General features: G+C 57.7%; 1 protein-coding gene across 1 annotated transcript; it reads left to right on the top strand.

Annotated features, from left to right (window-relative positions):
• The first annotated feature begins 375 nt into the window (after positions 1-375).
• TANGO6 (transport and golgi organization 6 homolog) lies at positions 376-20,127 on the top strand. Its single transcript, XM_066194811.1, has 17 exons — positions 376-1,068; positions 1,301-1,417; positions 2,164-2,290; positions 2,946-3,070; positions 3,521-3,683; positions 4,194-4,276; positions 5,807-5,919; positions 7,194-7,370; positions 8,806-8,932; positions 9,458-9,637; positions 12,176-12,310; positions 13,683-14,180; positions 14,362-14,419; positions 15,898-16,050; positions 17,955-18,106; positions 19,034-19,147; positions 19,790-20,127. The coding sequence occupies exons 1-17, from the start codon at positions 376-378 to the stop codon at positions 19,964-19,966; spliced, it is 3,192 nt and encodes a 1,063-aa protein (XP_066050908.1). The 3' UTR covers positions 19,967-20,127.

Below are 20,127 nucleotides of genomic sequence, written 5' to 3' on the forward strand. Positions count from 1 at the left end.
CAGCATGGGCAGGGACATCTTCCGCTAGCCCAGGTTGCTCCAACCCCCATCCAACTTGGCCTTGGACACTTCCAGGAATCCAGGGGCAGCCACAGCTGCTCTGGGCAAGTGCCAGGGCCTCATCACTCTCAAATGAGGAGGACTGCTTGCCAATATCGCATCTGCCCCTGCCCTGTGGCAGCGACAAGCCCTTTCCCCCGTCCTGTCCCTCCACCCCTTGTCCCCAGTCCCGCCCCAGCTCTCCGGGCGCCTTCTCCTCCCATTCCCGGCCCGACCTCCCCAATATGGCGGCAAGCAGCGCGGCCCCTCCCCTCACGCGCCCTGCCCACCATGGCGGCCGGCTGCGGCCCCTCCCCTTCCCCTGACCTCCCCAGGATGGCGGCGCTCACTGACCGCAGGCCCGACATGGCGGGCGACGCGCAGCCGGACCCTGTGGAGCCGGGCCGTGTGGTGGAGGCGCTGGAGCTGCTGCTGGGGCCGCCCAGTGATGGCGACAGCGCTGCCGAGCCCGGCCCGGAGCCCGCTCTATGCCCGGAGACGCTGCGCAGGAACGCGGCGGCGCTGGAGGAGCGGCTGTCACGGGCAGCGGGCTGGGCCGCGCTGCGCCAGCTCCGGGCGGCCGTGCTGTCCCGGGCGCCCGCGCTGGCGGCCGGGGCGGCGGGCGCGGAGCCGGGCTGGGCGACGGCCTGCGGGCTGCTGGCGCTGCTGCTGTGCCTTAAGGAGCGCTTGGCCGCGCTGGCCGCCGGCCCCGCCACCCCCGCCGCCGCCGGGGCGCCGCCGCCGCCCGGTGCCGACACGCTGAGCGTGGGGCAGGAGCGGGCGGTGCGGCGGGCGGTGCGGGCCGCCGTGGGGCTGGGGCTGCTGCCGCACCTGCCGCCGGGGCTCGGGCCGGGGCCGGGGCTGGGGCCGCCGCCCGGCACCCGCGGGCCCCGGCTGTTGGCCGCCGTGGCCGCGCTGGTGGAGCTGGCCCGGCTGCCGGCCCTGGGCGCCCCGCTGCTGGCCCGGCACCTCCGTCTGCTCCTCTCCGGGCTCTGCGGGCTGGGACACGGCCCCGCCGCGCTCTGCCAGGTCCGTGCGATGCTCGCACCCCGTGTCCCCGCTCCCCGGTGATAGTGAGGCTGTCCAGCCGAGCCCCAGCCCGCTCCTCAGGCTGACCCTCCCGTGTCCTGCCAGCCGTGCCCCATTTAAGAGAAAGAACAGGAGGCACGGCGGGGGCTGCAGGGCACGGGCACACCGGCGGGACCGGGGCTTCAGTGCCCAGCCAAGCTGTTCTCAACAGCCCTGGTATGTTTTGTTCCAGGGTGTTTCGGAAGCGGAGCGAGCGCAGTGCCGGGAAGCCCTGAGGGACATCCTGGACCGTGTTTACCAGCCGCTGGCGGTGCAGGAGCTGCTCATCCTGCAGGGACAGCCCAAGCAGGTACCCGGGGCCATCCCCGGCACGGGGCTATCAGGATCCCTACCCCCGTGGTTCCCACATGCCGAGGGTGCTGCTCTTCTGGAAATGTTACACCTTAAAAACCAGTCCTGGAGCGCTGGCGAGGCTGCTGGGTGTGTGCCGTTCCAGCCCTGCTGTGCAGGAGCGGGGTGTGGGTGTGTCCGGGACTGTCATCACCACGCGTGCCACCTTGGCTTGGCATCCGCAGCCTCCGTGCCCAGCCAAGCACAGTCTCTGCTCCTCCAAACCTCACCCTCTCCAGTCCGGGGATGACACAGGGCACCTGCTGCTCTTTGGGGCTGTTCCAAAGCCTCCTGGAGAGGAGGAGATGGGGAATCTCTTAAGTGTTGTTTTAGGAAAGTCCCTATGGGATAATGCCTTTAATAGAATCATAGAATCCCAGAATGGCTTGAGTTGGAAGGGAACTCAGAGTTCATCTCATTCCACCACCTACAATGGGCAGGGACATTTTCCACTAGACCAGGTTGCTCCAAACTCCATCCAGCCTCTCCTTGGACACTTCCAGAGGTGGAATAGCATGTTAAGCACCTGAGGGCTGACCTCTCTCATTAACGCCTGGTTTGCTTTGTGCCACTGTATGAATCAGCAATTCAAAGCCTGTCCGTGTCCCGTGCTCTCTGTCAGAGCATGGGCTGTTTGCCCAGAGGTGGGGTTGGCACAGGTGTGTGCGGATCTGCTCCTTACCCTGCTCCTTTGCTCCCTTCCAGAGGTCACCGAGTGCCGGGGCAGCTCCGGCCTGGCTGCGGCGGCTCTGTGGGCAGCTGCTCTCCGAGAGGCTGCTGAGGCCTGGCGGGGTGCAGGCCGTGGTTCGGGGTGTCTTGGAGGGCACAGACGGTGAGTGGGGGGCTCTGGGTCCCAGCATCACAGATTCAGATGTGTCTTGAGACAGTTCATCCCAAAAGAGCAGAACCACAAGAGCTGGATGTAGGAACTGTGCTGGTCTGAGGTGACGTGGGTGACACACAGACTTTGCCTCTGACTGTGCTGAGCTCTCAATCTGCTCTGATTTGGGATACACATATGTTTGAGGGCCACACTGAAAGGCTCCAAGCCCATTTATCCTGTTTGTGCCTCGATGGGGGTCACACCTTCTGTGTGTCCATGGTGGGATCAGTCCTAGGGAATGCCCTGTCCCAGTGCCATCCCATCCCATCTCATCCTCCTGCCAAAGAGGGAAGCTCTTGGTCTCCACAAGATGAATCCCAATTTTTTAGTGCCAAAATCTCGTCCGGCCAACTCCAACCATCCAAACACCACCTCTCCCCACCTTTTGGCTCACCCACCTGGCTGTAGGAGTTGTTTTCCATTATCAGAGCTCTTGCACAGCAATTTTCCTCTTTCTATCCTTAAGTTCAGGTGTCTCCTGAAAGATGCTTGGTTTAACAAGAGCAATAAAAGTTAAAAATCTAATTTTTGGCCAGGAACACCTGGTGTCAGCCAGAGCTAGCCATGGGTTGGAGCTGACCCAGGGTTTCTGCTGCTGTTGTAGGTGGTGCTGGTGCTGAAGCAGCAGCTCTGGACTGGAGGAAGTGCGATGCAGTTGGGAAGATCCTGGCTGCCTGTCCACAGCAGTGCCTGTCCCTCGAGGACTACTACAAACAGGTGTGCCCCCAGGTAAGTCCCTCGTCCCCTCTGCTGGGGAATGCAGAGCCAGCTCTTGTGGCTTGGAGAGTGCTGGGGCTGTTCCTTTTGCTTGAGCTTGGCCTGGCTCAAGCCAGCACAACGTGTTTTTCTGGCAGTAGGACACTTCCACTCTTGAATTTTCCATGTTTTATTGACGTGCAGGATGATGTTGTCTAATCACACGAGCTAACTTGGCACTGTGCTACACAGAGCTCTGTGTGTAGCTCTTGCTTCCAGCCTTTGGCTCTGGGAGTGGTGCAGGCTCCTGGTTTGAGCCCAGAAAGGTATCCTTCATGCGTGGGAAGAACTCTGGCTCTTCCCCACATGGAATGCCATGCCAACTGCCCAGCAGAGCAGCACATAGGCGGCTCCTTGGTTGCTGCGAGGCGCCAGGCTGTCCTCTCTGAGGGGGTGCTGATCCTTGTTTCTTTTTCCTTGCAGATTCTGGTCTTGCTGCACATCCAGGACAAAGTGGCAGCACGGCAGTTCCAGCGTGTGGCCACCACCACGCTGCTTACCATGGCCAGGGAGCAGCCCCAGCTGGCAGAGAGGCACCTGCTCCAGCCCCTGCTGTCTCCGCTCCGCCGCTGCTCCGAGGCCACAGGTGGGTTGGGGAGGGGTCTGGTTTCGCTCCTCGCTGATTTTTGTCATTCCATCTGAATTTTCTCATGCTGGCGGCCAGGCTGTGGAGTGTGGGAGCCCAGCTCTCTGTGCTGACTCTGTCAGCTTGTCTGGGTACACCGTATTTACTCCTACTTGAGTCCGGTTACTACAGCATGGAAGCTGAGCTGTTTGGCTCTGCTCCTTGGGAACCTCTCCCAGTCTGACATGCTTGTTTTAGGCTTCCAGACGGAAGCCATTGGTTCCCCACACACTAACCAGCAGCTCTCTGGGGAATCATCCATCATGGAGTTGTGGTCTGTGTTGATTTCCACGTGTCCTTGGGGGTTTACAACACTGCAGCACAATTAGTATGGCTGATGAGGTTTGGTCTGTTCTCATGGGGAGGGAAGGGAGCTGTAGAAGCTTTTGGGTGCAGGGAGTGTGGGGCAGTTCTGCTACTGGGGGCTCTGGGCTGTTTTGGGGGGCTCATGTCTCTCCCCTTTGCTTTCAGAGCTGGCACTGGAGGATTTGACAGCAGGGGCCGTGCTGGTGCCAGAGGCAGAGCTGGGCAGCTGTGTGGAAGATATACTCAAGGTACCATGTCTGCTTTGGGTGAGAAAGAGCTGGTTTGAGACCTGGTGAGCAGTTCAGTGTGTGTTGAACCACACAAACCCAGTGTCTCCTCCAGTCATGCTCAGTTGTCTGGTCTTCATTGCAGGAGTACCCCAGCCTCCACATGGGCTGTGCCAGGGCCTCACCACCCTCACAGGGAAAGGATTCCTTCCCAGTATCCCATTTAACCCACCCTCTTGCAGTTGGAAGTTATTGGTCCTTGTCCTGTCACTCCAGGCCCTTGTCCAAAGTCCCTCTCCAGCTCTCTCAGAGCCCCCTTAGGCACTGTAAGGAGCTCTAAGCTTTCCTTGTTCTGACTTTTGGGCGATTGGCAAGGCCCATCCTTGTGCTTCCTGTGAAGGATGAGAGCATTTTGTGGGGGCCTCTCCTGTGACACCTCCCCTCATAACTCCATTTCCTACCATTCCCACCAGTAACCCCAATGCAGCTTCCTGCTGCACGTTCCAACACAGAAGGACATCTCCAGTCCAGGAATTCAAATTTCAGAAGCTGGTGACTTGCTTCCTGGCATGCCCCGAGGCAGGCTAAGCTCTTAAATGCTGGGATTGTTGTCTATTTTCCCAGTAATGATCTGTTGTAACTGGCTGGCAGGCAGAGACCGGTCTGGAGGGCTGCTCCCTCCCAGAGCAGTGCTGGGGGGGTTGGGGTGGGTCCCTCCTTAATGGCAGAGCGCTGGGGGCCTGACAGCAGGCAGATTAGTGAGGGGACCCCATGTTTGGGGGGGTTTTCTTGCCTAGCAAGTGTCATTTGATGCTTAGTGAGAAACCATCCTTGGGGCTTCATCGGGAGGCTTTGTGTACACAAGGGTCTGGGGAGGAGGAATGGCTCCGCGGGGATTAGCACAGGGAAACAGGTCTGTGTGCATCAGTGGAGCAGGGCAGGGCCTCTGGGGACCATTTCTCAGCTTCTTGGGAGGGTGCTGGGTGAGGTGGAGGAGAGGAGCAGGGCTCTGCAATCACCCCCGAGCCCCTACAACCCTCCCAAGAACCTCTACAACATCCCCAGAGCCCCTGTAATTCCCCCTGAGCACCAACAACATTCCCAGAGCCTCTGCAGTCCCCCCAGAGGCTGAGCAGCCCGGTGCCTCAGCTCAGCACCCACTAGCCCAGCTGCCCTGCTAGTGACTGGTCTCTGTGTTTGAGATTTATGGTAATTCAATGAAGATTTGCTCATTCCAGTGGGTCTGTTGCATCCCTGGGTAAGGCAAGACCTTACTCCTAAGCAGCAGACTTCCCAAATAGCTGGCTGCAACTTTCCTGCAGCTTGGAGCCCTGCTGTGGTAAAGCAAATTCTTGGAGAAAGATGGTGCTGAAGGCAGGTTTTAATAGGGAATGTGGCGTAATCAGGGAAGACAGCCTCCAGACTGAAGGAAGAGGCTGAGAACTCTCCACCATCCTCCCTGATAACTGCCCTGTGCACAGACGTGTTCCCGAGCTCCCCTCTGCCCCACGCAGGTGTTTGACTCTCCTCCCTGTGCTCTTCTCTCCGTAGGTGTATGTGGTTGGGAATGACAGCTCGAGCCTGCTGCTGGGATCCTTACAGTCAGTGCTGGGAGTGGTTTTTTCCCTCTATTCCTTCGCCAAGCAGAATGTGTCATACTTACGGTAAGGGAGGATTTGTACTCAGCTTCTGCTGGGCTCTGCCCACCTCCAGCAGCCACGCTCAGGGCACAGGCAGGAGCAGAGATCCATCTTCTCATCCCAGAGCACTCTCATTCCAAGCAGACAGTAACCACAGGCAGGGCACATGACCTCACTGGCAGCCTGTGCCTGAGGAAGCTGTTCTCGTGTTAGTTTTTGTCTTCCCTGAAGCCACAATGTTCGTGTAGAAATGAGTGTGCCCTCGGGAGCACAGGTTGGCTCTACCTAGGGCAGGGATTGTCGTTGTCCATGCATGGAGGTAGTGATGCTGAAAACTGGATGAAAGGATCTACAAACAGGATAAAAACCGGAAAAACGGTTTAAGCACTGCCTCTTGGCAGTACAGGATCATTCTCCAATCTGGGATCACTCTCCTCTGATAAAATCAGGACCTGCTTCTGGCAGCTGATCCCCCATACCATGCTCAGCTCCCCATGACTGGTGTACAGTGGGAAGCACCACATGTGCCAGTTGTGGCAGGGACAGGGGTGACCAAGTGCTGGCTGTCCTCTCTCCTTGCTGCCCCCAGGCTTTCCCTGGACTTGGGACCAGCCTGGTAGAAACATTCCTGGTGGGGTTGCACAGTGTTCTAGTGATCCTGGCGTGCAGAGGCTTTCCCTAAAAGGTGTGTGTAGACACGGTCTCTGCTGTTATTAAAGGCCTCATTAATCATTTCAAAGAGCAGTGAGTGCCGTGACAAGTTGGTGGAACGTGCCAAGTTCACGCTGCTGCTGGGCCAGCAGTCACTGCTTCCTTTGCTAAGGAATTTGGCAGGGATGACTGAACCCACAGCTGCCTGGAAGTGTTCGGGTTTCCAGACCCCTGGCACAGCCCGGCGTGGCTGCTTCACCTCATTAACCTGCTTCTTTCCTTGGCAGGGCTCCTCATGCCACCTCAGTGCTCCCGTCTCCTTCCTCCTCTCTCTTGGCACTGCCACCAGCCCTTGTCACCTCGTAGTGAGGCACAGGCAGGGGTGTTCACAGTGCTTCCTTGCCAGCCTGAAGTGTGGAGGAACCCAAATCCTTCCATCTGGGAATGCCAGAAGGGCAGGATGTGCTGCTGATCCCTTTAGAAACAGGCACAAATGCTTTCAGCTGCCAAAGCCAGGAGCTGGAGCATCCCAAGGAAAGCCCGTGGCTGCTCCAGAGCACTCCAGTCATGTCCCTCATCCCAAGACATGTGCAGGGAAGCTGCACGGGGCAGAGCAATGTCACCACTGGCTCCTTTCTCCTTGTCAGCTCCCCGTGCCAGGACATCCTGCTGTGGTTCCTGGAGAAGGCAGAGCGGGAGCAGTCCCTGGCTGTGCTGGAGGGCCTGGCCAGGCTGAGCAGCCACGTGCCCACCCTTCACCCCCAGTGCCAGCTCCGTGTGGGCAGTGAGGGTGGTGCTGCCATCGTCGTGGGGGAAACCATCAGGTGAGTGCTGTGGGACAGTCCCCTGGGTCACTCGGCACCCCGGGCTTTCCAGGGAAGCCTGGCAGAGAGCCTGGGCAAGCAGGGGGCTGCCACTTCCATCCCAGAGGGTCTCATCCCCTTGAGCTCAGGCAGGTGACACTTCCACACAGCCCACAGAACCAACACAGCCCCCAGGTTCCCTGGACATGGTGTGGAGCTCTGACTTCCAGCCCCAAAAAGCATCACGCTCCACCTGAGCGTTGGTGTGCACTCCCTGCCTGCTTTTCCTAACTCCTGAGCCTTGCCTGTGCAGTGTCTGGGAATGGGATGTACGTTTCCAATCTCAACACCCCTCAAATTCAGCTTCCAGCCTCCAGCCCGAGCCTGTCTGGTGACACAGTGAGTGTCCCTCGGGCACAGGTGGCACAGTCACAGCACAGACTGTAGCAGTGCCAGCGTTGTGGAGCAGCCACGGAGCTCCTCTGGCGCAGGCAGATGGTCTCTAAGAGGCAGAGCTGGCCATGCTGGGAATTAACTGCAGCCTTTAGTCTCCAGCCATGCAGGCTGGGATGTCCAGCAGCACTAGGCTGGGTTTAAAAAGAGGGACTCTGAGCTGGCAGGAGGGCCCAGGGCAGCACTGTGGGGCAGGCAGAGGCACAGCTGTGCCCAGGGGTGTGCTGGGGGCTGGGAGCACCTGCTGCAAAATTCCCACAAATACGTTTGGTTTGGCTTCTTTTCAGGCTATTCCTGAGTTAGAATTACAGGCTGCTTTGGGTTGGAAAAGACCTTAAAGCTCATCTTGTTCCACCCCGTGCCATGGGCAGGGACACCTTCCACTATCCCAGGTTGCTCCAAGTCCCGTCCAACCTGGCGTGGGGCACTTTGAAGGATGGGGCAGCCACAGCTTCTCCGGGCACCCAGAGTCTCCCCACCCTCACAGTGAAGAATTCTTACCCGTTATCCCATCTAACGCACCTTCTGTCAGTGGGAAGCCATTCCCCCTTGTCCTGTCACTCCACACCCGTGTTCAAAGTCCCTCTCCAGCCTTTTTATAAACTCTCTTTAGGTACTGGAAGGCCAGAATTAGAAGCAGCTCTGCCTTGCTTAAGCTGGGACTACTTTAAACTTGTTCCATACTGACCCTGGCTCTGCCCATGCCCCTGCTGCCACAGCTCTGACCGCTGCCTAACTTAGCCAGCATTAATCCTATTATTTGAGGGCTGGATGAAACGTATGCTTTGGGCTCATGGTTTCTGTTAATGAGTGCAGGTTAGTTAATAAGCAGAGCCCAAATGACCTGGGCAGTGGTTGGCTCAGCTGCCTCCAGGCTGTGCTGGGAAGTGATGGGAAGGAAGGCTTCCAGAGAAATGCAGACTGGGATTTCACCATGCCCTGGAGTTGGGGGGTCAGGGGGTTCTGGGTGTGTTTGCGTTGCTGATACAGTGACCTGTTCCAGCGATGAAGATGAGGCTCTGTACCAGAAGATCTCCTTGGAGCAGTGCCATGTGGAGAGCTTGGTGGAGCTCCTGTCCCACTGCCAGAAGAGTGGTCTGGCTGGAGACTTCTTCATCCACTGCCTGAAGGTGAGGGCCACCAGTCCCTGGTTGGGGCATACCTTCGGGAAGGGGTTTCCTGGACAGGCAGAAGGCAGAAGAGGGATAATCACCCTGTGTGTCCTGGATGTGCTGGAGCAGCCCTGTGGGCTGGGCGGGAAGCCAAGGAGTGGGAGCAGCCCTGTCCTGGAAGGGGTTAACCCTCCTCCTCCCTCTAGGCTGTTTTAACAACAGGAGCATGTCTGAAGTGTGTTGGAGGCTGGGAATAATCCCTGTTGCTTCCTTGGCTGTAGAAGAGGGGCCCCGTACCTGCTTCCTTTGATCTTACTTTGAGCCCCCCACGGTTCCCTCCAGGCCTGGGTTGGACTGGGATTTTGTGCCTCAGCCCACAGTCACAGGAGAGGATAGGGATGGGACACCCATGAGCTGTGGACAGCTCTCAGAAACCATCTACCAGCTGGAAGGTGGGGGTGTGAGGAGTCATCTGGCATTCCTGCCACTGGCTCTCGATGTTTGCCCACTGCCTCTCTGTGCCCTGCGCTCCCTCCCCGGCAGGAGCTGACTCAGGTGGCTGCAGAGGACGAGGCAGCTCCAAACCCCGCTGTGGAGCCTGGAGGGAGCTTGCTGGAGCTGGAGCAGTACCAGGCCAGGCAGGGGAGGAAGCTGCTGGTCCTGCAGCTCGTGGCCGCGCTGTGCGAGGGCGTCTCTGACACCGTGTTCACTGACATTGTGCAGGTTGGTCGTGGCAAAGCCCCGGGGGATCGGCTGAACACTTCCAGGAGCAAAGGCTGAAGGAGTTGGGATTGCTCAGGAAAGAGAAGGGTCCAGAGTGACCTTCAGAGAAACTTCCAGTGCCTAAAGGAGCTCCAAGAGAGCTGGAGAGGTACTTTGTTCAAGGTCCTGGAGTGACAGGACAGAGGGGAATGGCTTTCCCGTGACAGAAGGCAGGGTTAGAAGGGATATAGCGAAGAAATTCCTCCCTGTGAGGGTGGTGAGACCCTGGCACAGGTGGCCCAGAGAAGCTGTGGCCGTGCCATCCCTGGAAGTGCCCAAGGAAAGGTTGGATGGGAGCAACCTGGTTGGCATTACTGTGCTCCTCCATTCATGAATGAATAGTGCCAAGTTTATTAAATATTTGTAGTTTCAAAGGCCACTGGGGCCCTTTGACCCTGGTCCCAGAAAGGATTTTTAAAATCTTTCCCCCTGAACCCACCCTGGATGGGGTTGGCTGTGCTGGTCGGGAAGGCAGCTGGACACTGAGGGCAGTGTGGCATTCCCTTGTGGATCCCCTGCAGATCCCCTGCAGATCCCCTGCAAATCCCCTGCAGATCCGGTGTCTTTTCACTTCCTCATCCTGTTTTTTAATGCTGTTTTTCCCCCAGTGCCCCAGCCATGCCAGCTCCCCGTGCTGCCGCCGTGGGCAGGGGCGGTCACGGCTCAGGCAGGTTTCCTCACGTTTTCTTTGGGACAAAGGAACCTTTGTGTGCTCAGCAGCAGAGGGGACACAGCCAGCGGCGCTTTGTCCCCACCTGCCTCCCCATCACACCCACCCGCTGGGCCGGAGAGTCGAGCTGGGTAACGGGGAAGGGTTTTGCCAGGTTTCAGGGTCCAGCCGGGAGTCTGGGATGAAAACCCACCACCAAAGAAATCCAGACAAAAAATCCATTATCCTCCTGCCTGGGGTTGTGTTTCAGGGAGGCCCCGGGCTGGGACAGGGACAGGCTTTGAGCAGGTTCTGCAGTGTGGGGTTCCCTGGAGCATTTGGGGGGCCCTAATGGGGTGGGAGCATGTGGGACCCATCCTTCCAAAGCTGGAACCCAGGAGCAGCAGCTGCTGTGAACCCCCACAACTACACATTTATTTTATTTACATATTCTCCTCCGTAACCAAGGTCAACTTGATTTCCTCACTGCACCAAGGATTCTCTCCTCCTGCCTGAGACACAGCTGTGCCCCAGTGTTTTATTTTTCAATTTTTTTCCCTCCCACATTAAAATTTTTTTTTCCTAGATTATTTTTTTAAGTTTTAATTTTTCTCAGTTGCAATGTACTGTTATTTATTCACAATTTTCCTTTTTTTTAAATATTAAATGTAATTTCAACCCCTCCATCTTGTGTGTCACTGTGTTGTGAGGGCAAATATTCCATTTTTTTTTTTACTTACTTGCTGTTTGGTGAATTTTTTTCTCTGGAATAATTATCCCAGCAGGTACCAGAGCCTTTTATGCAGCCTTTTCCAAAGCCTTTTTTCACAGCCTCCCTCCTTGCTTAAGGGATGTGCTTAAGGAATCTGACAGCTGAGGAGGAAATGCTGCCTGCACCCAGTGCCCTGGGGGTGGAAGTTTGGAATTTGGTGCAACAGGACCTTGTTGCCCCCGTACTTTGTTTTCTGAAGTAGGAAAACAATAGTTCCTCCTCTTTTGCAACACACCTGTTAGGTAGGAATGACCCTGATCCAAACCCTTCCCAGGCTTGTCTGCGAGAAGATAAGGCATGGGGAACATCGACTCCCTAATTCCCAGACCTCTTAGGAAGGCAGGAAGTCTGTGGGATCAAAGATGTTGGTGCCAAGTATGGAGAAGGCCAATGCCAACCAGGCAAGATCGTTACATGTGGAGTAAAAATATTGTGGGGAAAATCACAAAGTAAGTGAGAACACAGGAAATGGCTCAGCTGGAGTGTCAGCTGTGCAGGATATGGGGGAGGCTGCTATGGAGAATTGTGGACAGGGGCTGGAGCTCCTTGGCTCTGGAATTTCCAGGCCTTTACTTAGGGCAATTCCATACAGACCCACCTTGAGCTTCCCTTCAGGACTATCCCAGGTGCCTTCCCACCTTCCATCCCACGGTGGAGCCAGGCAGGAGGCAGAGATGGAGCTGGAATCCCTTGTTTCCTCCAGCCCCACAGGGGCTTCTGCTGCAGAGGGACCTCACCAGTTTAACCATCACTTTGTCGGTTGTGGTTGTGACTTGGCTGAGCCCACATTGGGATTGGGATAGCAGCAACAGGAGGAAAACGTGAAGGCTTTCACAGAACTACAGAATCACAGAATATTCTGAGTTAGAAGGGGCCCGCAGGGATCACTGAGTCCAACTCCTGGCCCTGCACAGCACACCCTAACAATCTCACCCTGTGCATCCCTGGGAGCATTGTCCTACCACTCCTTGAACTTGCATGGAGTTGTGCTGGAGACTCAGCCGGGCGCGGAGGCAGCGGGAGCTGCAGGGGAGGTGTCTTGGGGTGTCCCTGCTGCTGACAGCTGTTCCCTTGGCAGGTGCAGGAGTTCCTGGCAGCCGTGCTGCACCGGGCCTGTGCCCACCCAGCGCAGGGCCCCGGCGCGGCGGCCGAGGCGCAGACCCTCGCCATGGCCATGGGGCTCGTGGCCGCCGTGCTCGGCGGGGCCGCCCAGGTGAGGGGCAAACCTGGGGCCTCGGGGGGTGTGGGGTGGGGAGCTGGGCACTGCCATGCCCAGCCGAGGGGGCTGTGGCACAGCTGGCTGCCCTGGCTCAGGGTCCCTGCTCAGTCACAGCCTGTAAAAATATATATATATATATATATATATATATATATATATATATATTTACATTTATATTTTTATATATATATATATAATGTATTATATATAATATATACTATTATCTATCTATCTATAATTTATTATGTAGATAAATAAAATTATATATATGTTTATATATATGTGTATATATATATATAGATACCATTTTTTTCCTTGTAGCAGTGCCAGGGTGCTGACCAAGGATTCATTCTGAGCAGGGCAACCCCAAGAGCCCAGTTAACTAATTTGTAATCTCTCCTAAAAAGGCACTGGCAGAGCAGTGCAGTCACATACAGCATCTTTAAATACCAGTGCTGCACTCTCTGCATCCCCACAGGGTCACAGACTCTGGCTGCGGAGCATTGTGAACTTCCCATGTGGGCTGTACCCTTGAAAATCCCCTTACATTTTTATATTTACATTTTATGCATATTTATATTGTTATTTATATCTCTCAGTTACCTTGTAATACCTATATATATAGGAGCTCTGTGTCAGTCAGTGGAGCTGCCATGGGGAGCAATGGCACATCCATTAACATGCTGCCATCACTGTGCTCCTGGGGTTGCTTCATCCCTGGATTTGCCCTAAGGAAAATCCAGCTGTTAACAGTAAAAGATCATTAATTGTCTCTTATTGTTACATTTCTAACACTGGGAATAAAAACTGTAATTGAAGAGAAGTTAAAGCCAGAGCCTTGTGGCTGCAATGGGCCCCTCCCAGGCAAGCTCCTTCTCCCACTTTTGTGTTAATGGGAGTGACATAATTTGGAAAATGGAATGTGAAAGGTTTTGGAAGCAGCTGCAGAGCTGTTTGGGTTTCAGCAGGCGAGGGGTTTTATGCAATCATCCAAAATCTCTGCTAAGGCACCCTTTTTCAGGCCTCACATCCCAGATTTTAGCAGTTAAATCCAGATTAGGGCAGGAGCTTCTCTAGCTCAGGACAGGTCATGGCTGCTGAGCTGGGGGCATCCTTCCAGGCAGGACTGATGGCAAGTCTGGCACAGTGCTGGTGGGAGGGATGTCCCTGGCTTGGCCCCCATACCCAGACACGGCTGTTCTTCAAGTTCATGCACTTTCCACCTTCTCCTGTGGCTGCTGCTTACGAGCTGGGGATGGGGCTCTGGGGCTCCTCACCCCCGTGGCCCATGCCCACCCTCCTGGGAGCATCCCGGGGAGTGAATCCTCATTCCATTGGTGCCAGCGCTGCTCTTCTCCGTCCCCAGCTCAAATCCAGCGATTTTGCAGTGCTGAAGCGGCTGGTGCCGTTGCTGGAGGAGCTGTCCCGCACCTACCCCGAGCCCCTCACCCAGGAGCTGGCCTCGGACCTGTGCATCGCCATCTGCACCCACGGTGCCTGTTCCCCCGGCACGGTGGGTGCTGCTGCCGACGGCGTGCTGGGCAGGAAGGCTGGTGTGGGAGCACAGAGCCCTGCTTGTGTTCTCGGCACAGCCCCCAGCCCCTCATTGCCGCGGCACAGACACGGCAGCCCCTCGGCTCACAGGGACAGGAGCAAAGAGCAGAGCACATGCGGTGAGCCCCGTGCCTCCAGTGCCTCTGCAACCCCTCGTGCCGACAGCCTGGCCCCGGCCGGGCTCCAGGAGCTGCTGGTGTCAGCCTACGACCCCCAGCCCCCCAGCCGGGCAGCTGCCCTGCGCCACCTGGCCAGCATGATCACCCAGCGGGATCCAGAGGCACTTCAGATTCAGGAGAAGCTGTTGCAGGTACCAGGCTCCTGCTGTGGTCCCTGTCCCTTGCCTTGGTCCCTGTTCCCTGCTGTGTCCCCCGCCAGCAGAGCTGGTGCTGAATGTGCCATCAGACTGGAGATGGTCACAATTATTGGAGCCCTCTGGCCTTGCTGGCCCAGCCCAGGTTCACTGCTGATGGCACTTTCCTTCCTTCCAGGTGTTTCTGGAGAATGTGCAGCATGAGGACGCCTTTGTCTACCTCTCAGCCATCCAAGGTGAGCAGTGCCTGTTGGGACGAGTGCCAGCACTTTGTCAGAGAAGGTTTTGTGCTGTAGGGTCTCTGGGCCCTGGGAGTGAGGAGCAGGAAAGCCGTGGCCAGGCTGAGGGCTTGGCATCTCCTGCCCTCCCAGATTGTGGCTTTGTGCTGTTCCATTGAGCCTGGGGCCACATGTGGGCACCATGCCGAGTTCCTGAAGCTGGAGACTTCATCTCCCAGTTATTCTTACTCCCTGGAGCTGGTCACCATCCCTGTGCCAGGTCTGTGCCGCAGGCTGGGGCTGCAGTTCCAGTGCAGCATGGGCACAGCCCCAGCACCCCGGCCTGGCACCCACGGAGGGATCTCTTCAGCTGAGGTTGACAGAGGAGCAGGACCTGGGGGACCCAGTGGTTCTCCCTCAGGGCTCTGAGGGAGCCAAGGTGGCAACTCCTGAGTACTCACACCCCTTCCCAGGAAACCCTCAGGTCAATGCTTGCTCCAGCACACTCAGCACAGCCTCACAGCAGTGGGCTGCCTGTGGGATCTGCGGGCAGGTGCTTCCGCACTGCGTGACGTGTATGTCCTGTGTGACAGTGGATGGTCACCGTCACCTGGGTTCCGTGGAAGGGAGGTGCAATTCACTTGTCCCACATCAATGCTGGCACCGCTGCCGTTGGGTTGGTAACCTTTGGCAGCAGCTGGGAAAGGAGTTTATGCTGTGCTTCCCTATGCCTGTACGGTCTTGAGAGGGACGGGTCTGTCCTTGCCCGCAGCTGGAGCACAAAGGCTGTAACCGTCCCGGTGATTAATGCACCGGTGCAGCTGCTGCATGTTTGGCAGCGTGGCTGTGGGGTGATTAACCCTGATGAGGTTCCTTCCACTGACTCACCCAGCCCGGGGCAATGCCACCAGTGCCATGCCGAGCTGTGCCGAGCCGTGCCGAGCTGTGCCGTGCCAAGCACAGGGCTGGGGGCTGTGCCAGGCAGGTCCCTGTAGTGCCACTTGCTCCCTGTCACAGCAGTGGGGCTGGGGCTGAGCCAGTGGTTGTGGCACCTCTGTGTTTCATGGAGCCAGACTCCTGTGTGTATTCCTGATGTACTGGACATCACACCTGGAATCCTGTGGTCAGTTTTGGGGCCCTCATGACCAGACAGTCATTGAGGGGCTGGAGTGTATTCAGGAGCTGGAGAAGGGTTTGATCCCTATGTCTAGGATCTGATTTCTCATCAACCCCAGGGCGATGCAGCATGCACTGGCTCCTGCGCCCAGTCTGGGCCAGGCAAATCCAGCAGGGACACAGACATGCTGGCACCATGTGCTGATGGCCAAGAGCTGGGAACAGTGACCAGACCCTGTGCCCAAGCATTGGCTGCAGTGCCAAGCTGCCCCCAGTGCAGCAAGTCCCCACTGGGTCAAAGGGCATCACCCAGCAGCAGTGAATGGACACCTGCTACCAAACTGTTAAATTGCTGATTTTCCAGTTTTTCTCCCCTCCAGGCATTGCCCTGCTCTCCAGTGAGTATCCAGAGCAGATTCTGCCTGTCCTGCTAGCACAGTATGAGTGCCCAGCACAGGGCACAGAGGACACCATGGCTGCTGTCACCAGGATGAAGCTGGGCGAGGTGCTGATGCGTGTCACCCGGGCACTGGGTGAGTCCACAGCCATGGGCATGGCACTGCCCGCTGCCAGCAGCCACAGCATTGCTTGGCCTCACCATTAGCAGGGGAAAGCCCGCAGGGGAAAGTGGGAAGGGTCTGAAAGCCGAAGAGAAGCTGGCTGGGGTTTCCCAGCAGCAGGAGCAGGAGGATGGGTCCTGTCAGCAGCCCACCATCCCCTTGGTTGGCAGCACCGGGATTGGAGACTGCCGGGAAGCGCCCGGACACGCCCGGCTGAGAGGTGGAAGCTGGATGAGGCCTTTTCCGGCATCTGCTGCTGGGACACGTCCTAAAATGCCTTCTCTGACTCTGTGCAGGAGGCCTGGCCAGCGGGAGCACACAGCTGGAGCTGTACACGGCCAGGGAGGTGGCAGCCCGTGTCCATGGTGCTGGGGCAGACAGCAGAGGTCCCTGGTCACTGGGTGGGTGCTGTGTGCCTTGGCTGGGGATGTCCTTGAGGAGCCTGGACCCCGGGACTGCCGGGACTGTGCCTCTCCTGTGGCCTGTGCCACATTCCCTTGCACCGCTGGCATCCCTGGGCTCTGCCAGCTGTGACATCCCGTCAGTGCCAGGCTGTGCCACCATCCATCCTCGCTGCTGGGATGGGGACAGGCCATCCCACTGTGTCCTGTGGGGCTCCAGTGGTCAGCTCAGAGCCCCTCAGTCCCAGCCCTCCCTGGGCAGTGTCCATGTACCTGGTTTCCCTTGGCAGGTGCCCTGGGGATGGTGGCACGTTCTGCACCACGCTCTCCCCGCTCGCTGTGGTGCCGCTGCCGCAGGCAGCTGCTCCGGCGCGTCCTGGCTCGTCAGCTTATTTATAGAACAAATCGCACCGAGTCGTTTCTGTTGCAAAGTTTCAGCATCCGAGAGCAAGGATTTACCCAGCACTTCCAGGATCGCTCCACAGCTCTCTGCGAATCTGAGCTCTCCTGCTCTGCCAAGGGGCTACCATGCCTCCCGCCTGCCCTGTGCCCCATCCCTATCCCTGTTTGCTGTCCCACTAGAGTGGCTTTCCTTGTCTAGGAGGGGAAAGGAAGTGTTGCATGCCCCTCCTGTAGCCATCTGGCACAGAGGCTGGTGCATTGCTGGCTTTGGAGGGGATCCCACTCAGAGCACCCTGCACTGCTCATATTGCTGTAATTCCAAGTCCTGGGATGCAGGCACAGAGCATGTTATATTCCCAGCAAGTCCTTGGCATCACAGTGCTGCCCTGTGCTCCCCCACCCTGTGCTTCCCCAACCTGTGCCAGTCCCCAGCCCCGAGCCCCCACGTGCAGAGTGATGGGGAGCTTCCATTGCCCACAAGGATCATTCCTGTCTCCACATCCTGGGACATCCCAAGGCGTCCATCCCACTGCCTCCATCTGCTGCAGGACACCAGAGCTTGAGAGAGCTGGAAAAACATAGAACTCACAGGCCAGCTGGCCTTCTGGAGCTTTCTTTCCACCCCTCAAGGCCCTGCCCGGTTGGAGGTGTGTCCACACTGTGGAGCACACAGCTGCTCAGCTCCTGTGGGATGACCACGCTTCTTGGATGGTTGTGGATGCTGAGCGTGGGCCTGAGCTCTCATTAGCAGCTCACACATCCACAACACCTCTGCGTGCTAATTGGGGTAGGGGATTGGGTCTGGATGATGTGGGAATTTGAGATTCGCACTTGGTGTGTTTGCTGGACTGTGAGTGACCCCGTGGGAGGACTGGAATGTGCCATAGAGCCCCAAAGTCTGTGCCATGGGGTGTGTGCTGAGGGGCACAACCCACATTCCAGATGTTCCATCCAGCTCTTCAGTGGTGTTGCAAGGCAGATGCTCAACCCTTCTGTTCGCAAAGGAGCCAGGGCTTTGGCAGGAAGCGTGGGCCTTTCCATGCTGGTGACACAGAGCTCTGCTCTCCCTTGCAGGGGACATGGTGTTCCAGCACCGGGAGCCGCTGATTCGCGCCTTCCTGCGAGGTGCCCGGGATCCCGACCGTGCCCTGCGGGCCAGCAGCCTCTCCAACCTGGGCGAGCTCTGCCAGCACCTCGGCTTCCAGCTGGGATCTATCATCCAGGAGGTACCGGCTCCATCCTTCCCCTGACCCTGCCTGGGGAACATGAGGCCTCTCCTTAACGAGCGCATTTGTTAGCATATGGTTAGGCTGCTGAGGACATGGAAATGAGACATTTCCATATGGAAAAGGGACGTTTCCATAGAGGACGTGAGTGATAATTGCTGATATTGTGGAGTGTAAAAGTCATGGTGTCTGAAGCAAACACTAGGGAGGTTCTAGCCCTGGTTTTTAGGTGCCTGCTCCACCCATGGCAGCCACTGCCAGAGGAGACCTGGGGGCACAAGTGGTGCCTGCCAGAGACAACTCCCGTTTAATGACACCTTGTTACCCTCCCGTTATCTTAATTACTGTTATCAGTGTTATCAGTATCATCAGTATCACAGAGCTGGCCCTTAGCTTCCCTGGCTGCAGGCTGTGGGTGAGATGCGGCTTCAGGAGCCGCTGGGAGGTCTCAGTGGGGTGAGCCCGACTCCCAGGGGCCCAAGAGCCCTGGGGCCAATGGGTCTGTGCCCCACAGGAGCCAGGGCTTCACCCCCCCTCCCGGTGCTCCTGGAGTGAGACATCATGGATTTGGCACTCGGGCTGCTCCCTTCGGTTCCCGCTCAGCACCGGTGGATCCCGGCAGTTGATGTGATGCCAGGGAGCCACACGCTGCTATTTTGGGAAGGTGCGAGCTCTGCTAATTCTCCCGGCTGTCACTGCTGGGATTTAATTAGATTCCTTTGGCTCTGCCTGATTTTTATACAGACTGTTATACAGCTTCCTGAGGCATCCATGTGCCACCTGGCCCTGGTAGGAGCTGCTCAGGGCCCGCACCCCACAGGGCATGGGGATCTCATTCTTGGGACATCCAGCACCTCAGTGACTGCTCCAATGGGATCCCCTGCATCTCTCAGTCCTTGATGATGCTCCCCTGCCCTGTCCCCACAGGTCACCTGCTGTGTGACAGCCATAGCCCGGACGGACCCTGAGGCTGAAGTGCGAAGAGCTGCTGTACACGTGGTGGTGCTGCTGCTACGGGGGCTGAGTGAGAAGGTCACTGAGGTGGGTCACCCCTGCTCGTCCCTGGGGCAGGGACAGCCACCAAGGGGCTCCTGGGCATCCCCTAGGGAGGGCCCCTGCTCTATAGGGGCTGCAGGGCTCATTCCCAAGCAGCTTCCAGGGAAACTCCCAAGGGACTGAGATGCCCAGATTGGGCATCCCTCACTTAAGGGTTCCCTTAGCAGATCCTGGGGAAGGGGGACTTTGTCTTAGTGTCCCTCTGAGCTGCTGGGCTGTGCCATGGGCACTGCCAGCTCTTGGGAGCTGTGGGAGTTGTTCATCGCTGATTTGACTTGGAAATGCCCAGTTTTTCCACCACTGCGGCCTCCCTCCGCAATTCCCAGTAACGAGCGTGTTGGGACTCAGCTCCCATGGAGGAAACAGCCAGTTCCCCACGGGAATCCCCGCAGCCAGGATCCCGGCATGCCCTGCCGCCCCTGTGCCGGAGGATCACCACAATGTGCTGCTGCCCTGTGGGGAAACTGAGTCACGGGGGGGGGAGAGACTGCAGCGGTTGGTGCCGCGGTGTCCCGGCACCGGCAGCGCCGGGGGAAGGGGCAGCCCCGCGCCTGCCGGGACTCGCCGAGGGGCGGTGCGGGCGGGGTGCCGGCGGGAGCTGACGCTGCCCCTGCCCGCCGTGCCCAGGTGCTGCAGGACGTGCTGCGGGACCTGTACCGCCTGCTGAAGCACGTGGCGACGGCCGAGCGCGACGCCGCGACCGTGCTGCACGCGCAGCTGGCACTGGAGGAGCTGGACACCGCCATGAGGAGGGTCCTGTTCCCTCCACAGACGCTGGAGAAGAAGATCGTGGTGCTGCCCTAGTGGGGCTGAGCCCTTTGAAATGAACTGTTCCTGCTCTGGGGTCAGGACCAGTGGGTCCCCGAGGGAAGGGCTTGCTGTGCCCTCCGGAATGCCGCTGGCGGTGTCCGATGGGGAGGGAACCTCGCTGGGACGAGGTGTGGGATTAAACAGAGATGTGCTCA

Source organism: Chamaea fasciata, unplaced genomic scaffold (assembly GCF_029207755.1).
Source record: "Chamaea fasciata isolate MVZ Bird 193981 ecotype frontalis unplaced genomic scaffold, bChaFas1.0.hap1 SCAF_12, whole genome shotgun sequence".
NCBI classification, from domain to species: domain Eukaryota; kingdom Metazoa; phylum Chordata; class Aves; order Passeriformes; family Sylviidae; genus Chamaea; species Chamaea fasciata.

What these genes read in the sequence shown, in the direction of transcription:
- TANGO6 (XM_066194811.1), top strand. Translation starts at nt 376, where the DNA reads ATGGCGGCGCTCACTGACCGCAGGCCCGACATGGCGGGCGACGCGCAG. An exon ending in GTGTGGAAGATATACTCAAG is followed by an intron (nt 4,277 to 5,806) that starts GTACCATGTCTG and finishes TTCTCTCCGTAG; the next exon opens with GTGTATGTGGTTGGGAATGA. An exon ending in TGTTCACTGACATTGTGCAG is followed by an intron (nt 9,638 to 12,175) that starts GTTGGTCGTGGC and finishes TTCCCTTGGCAG; the next exon opens with GTGCAGGAGTTCCTGGCAGC.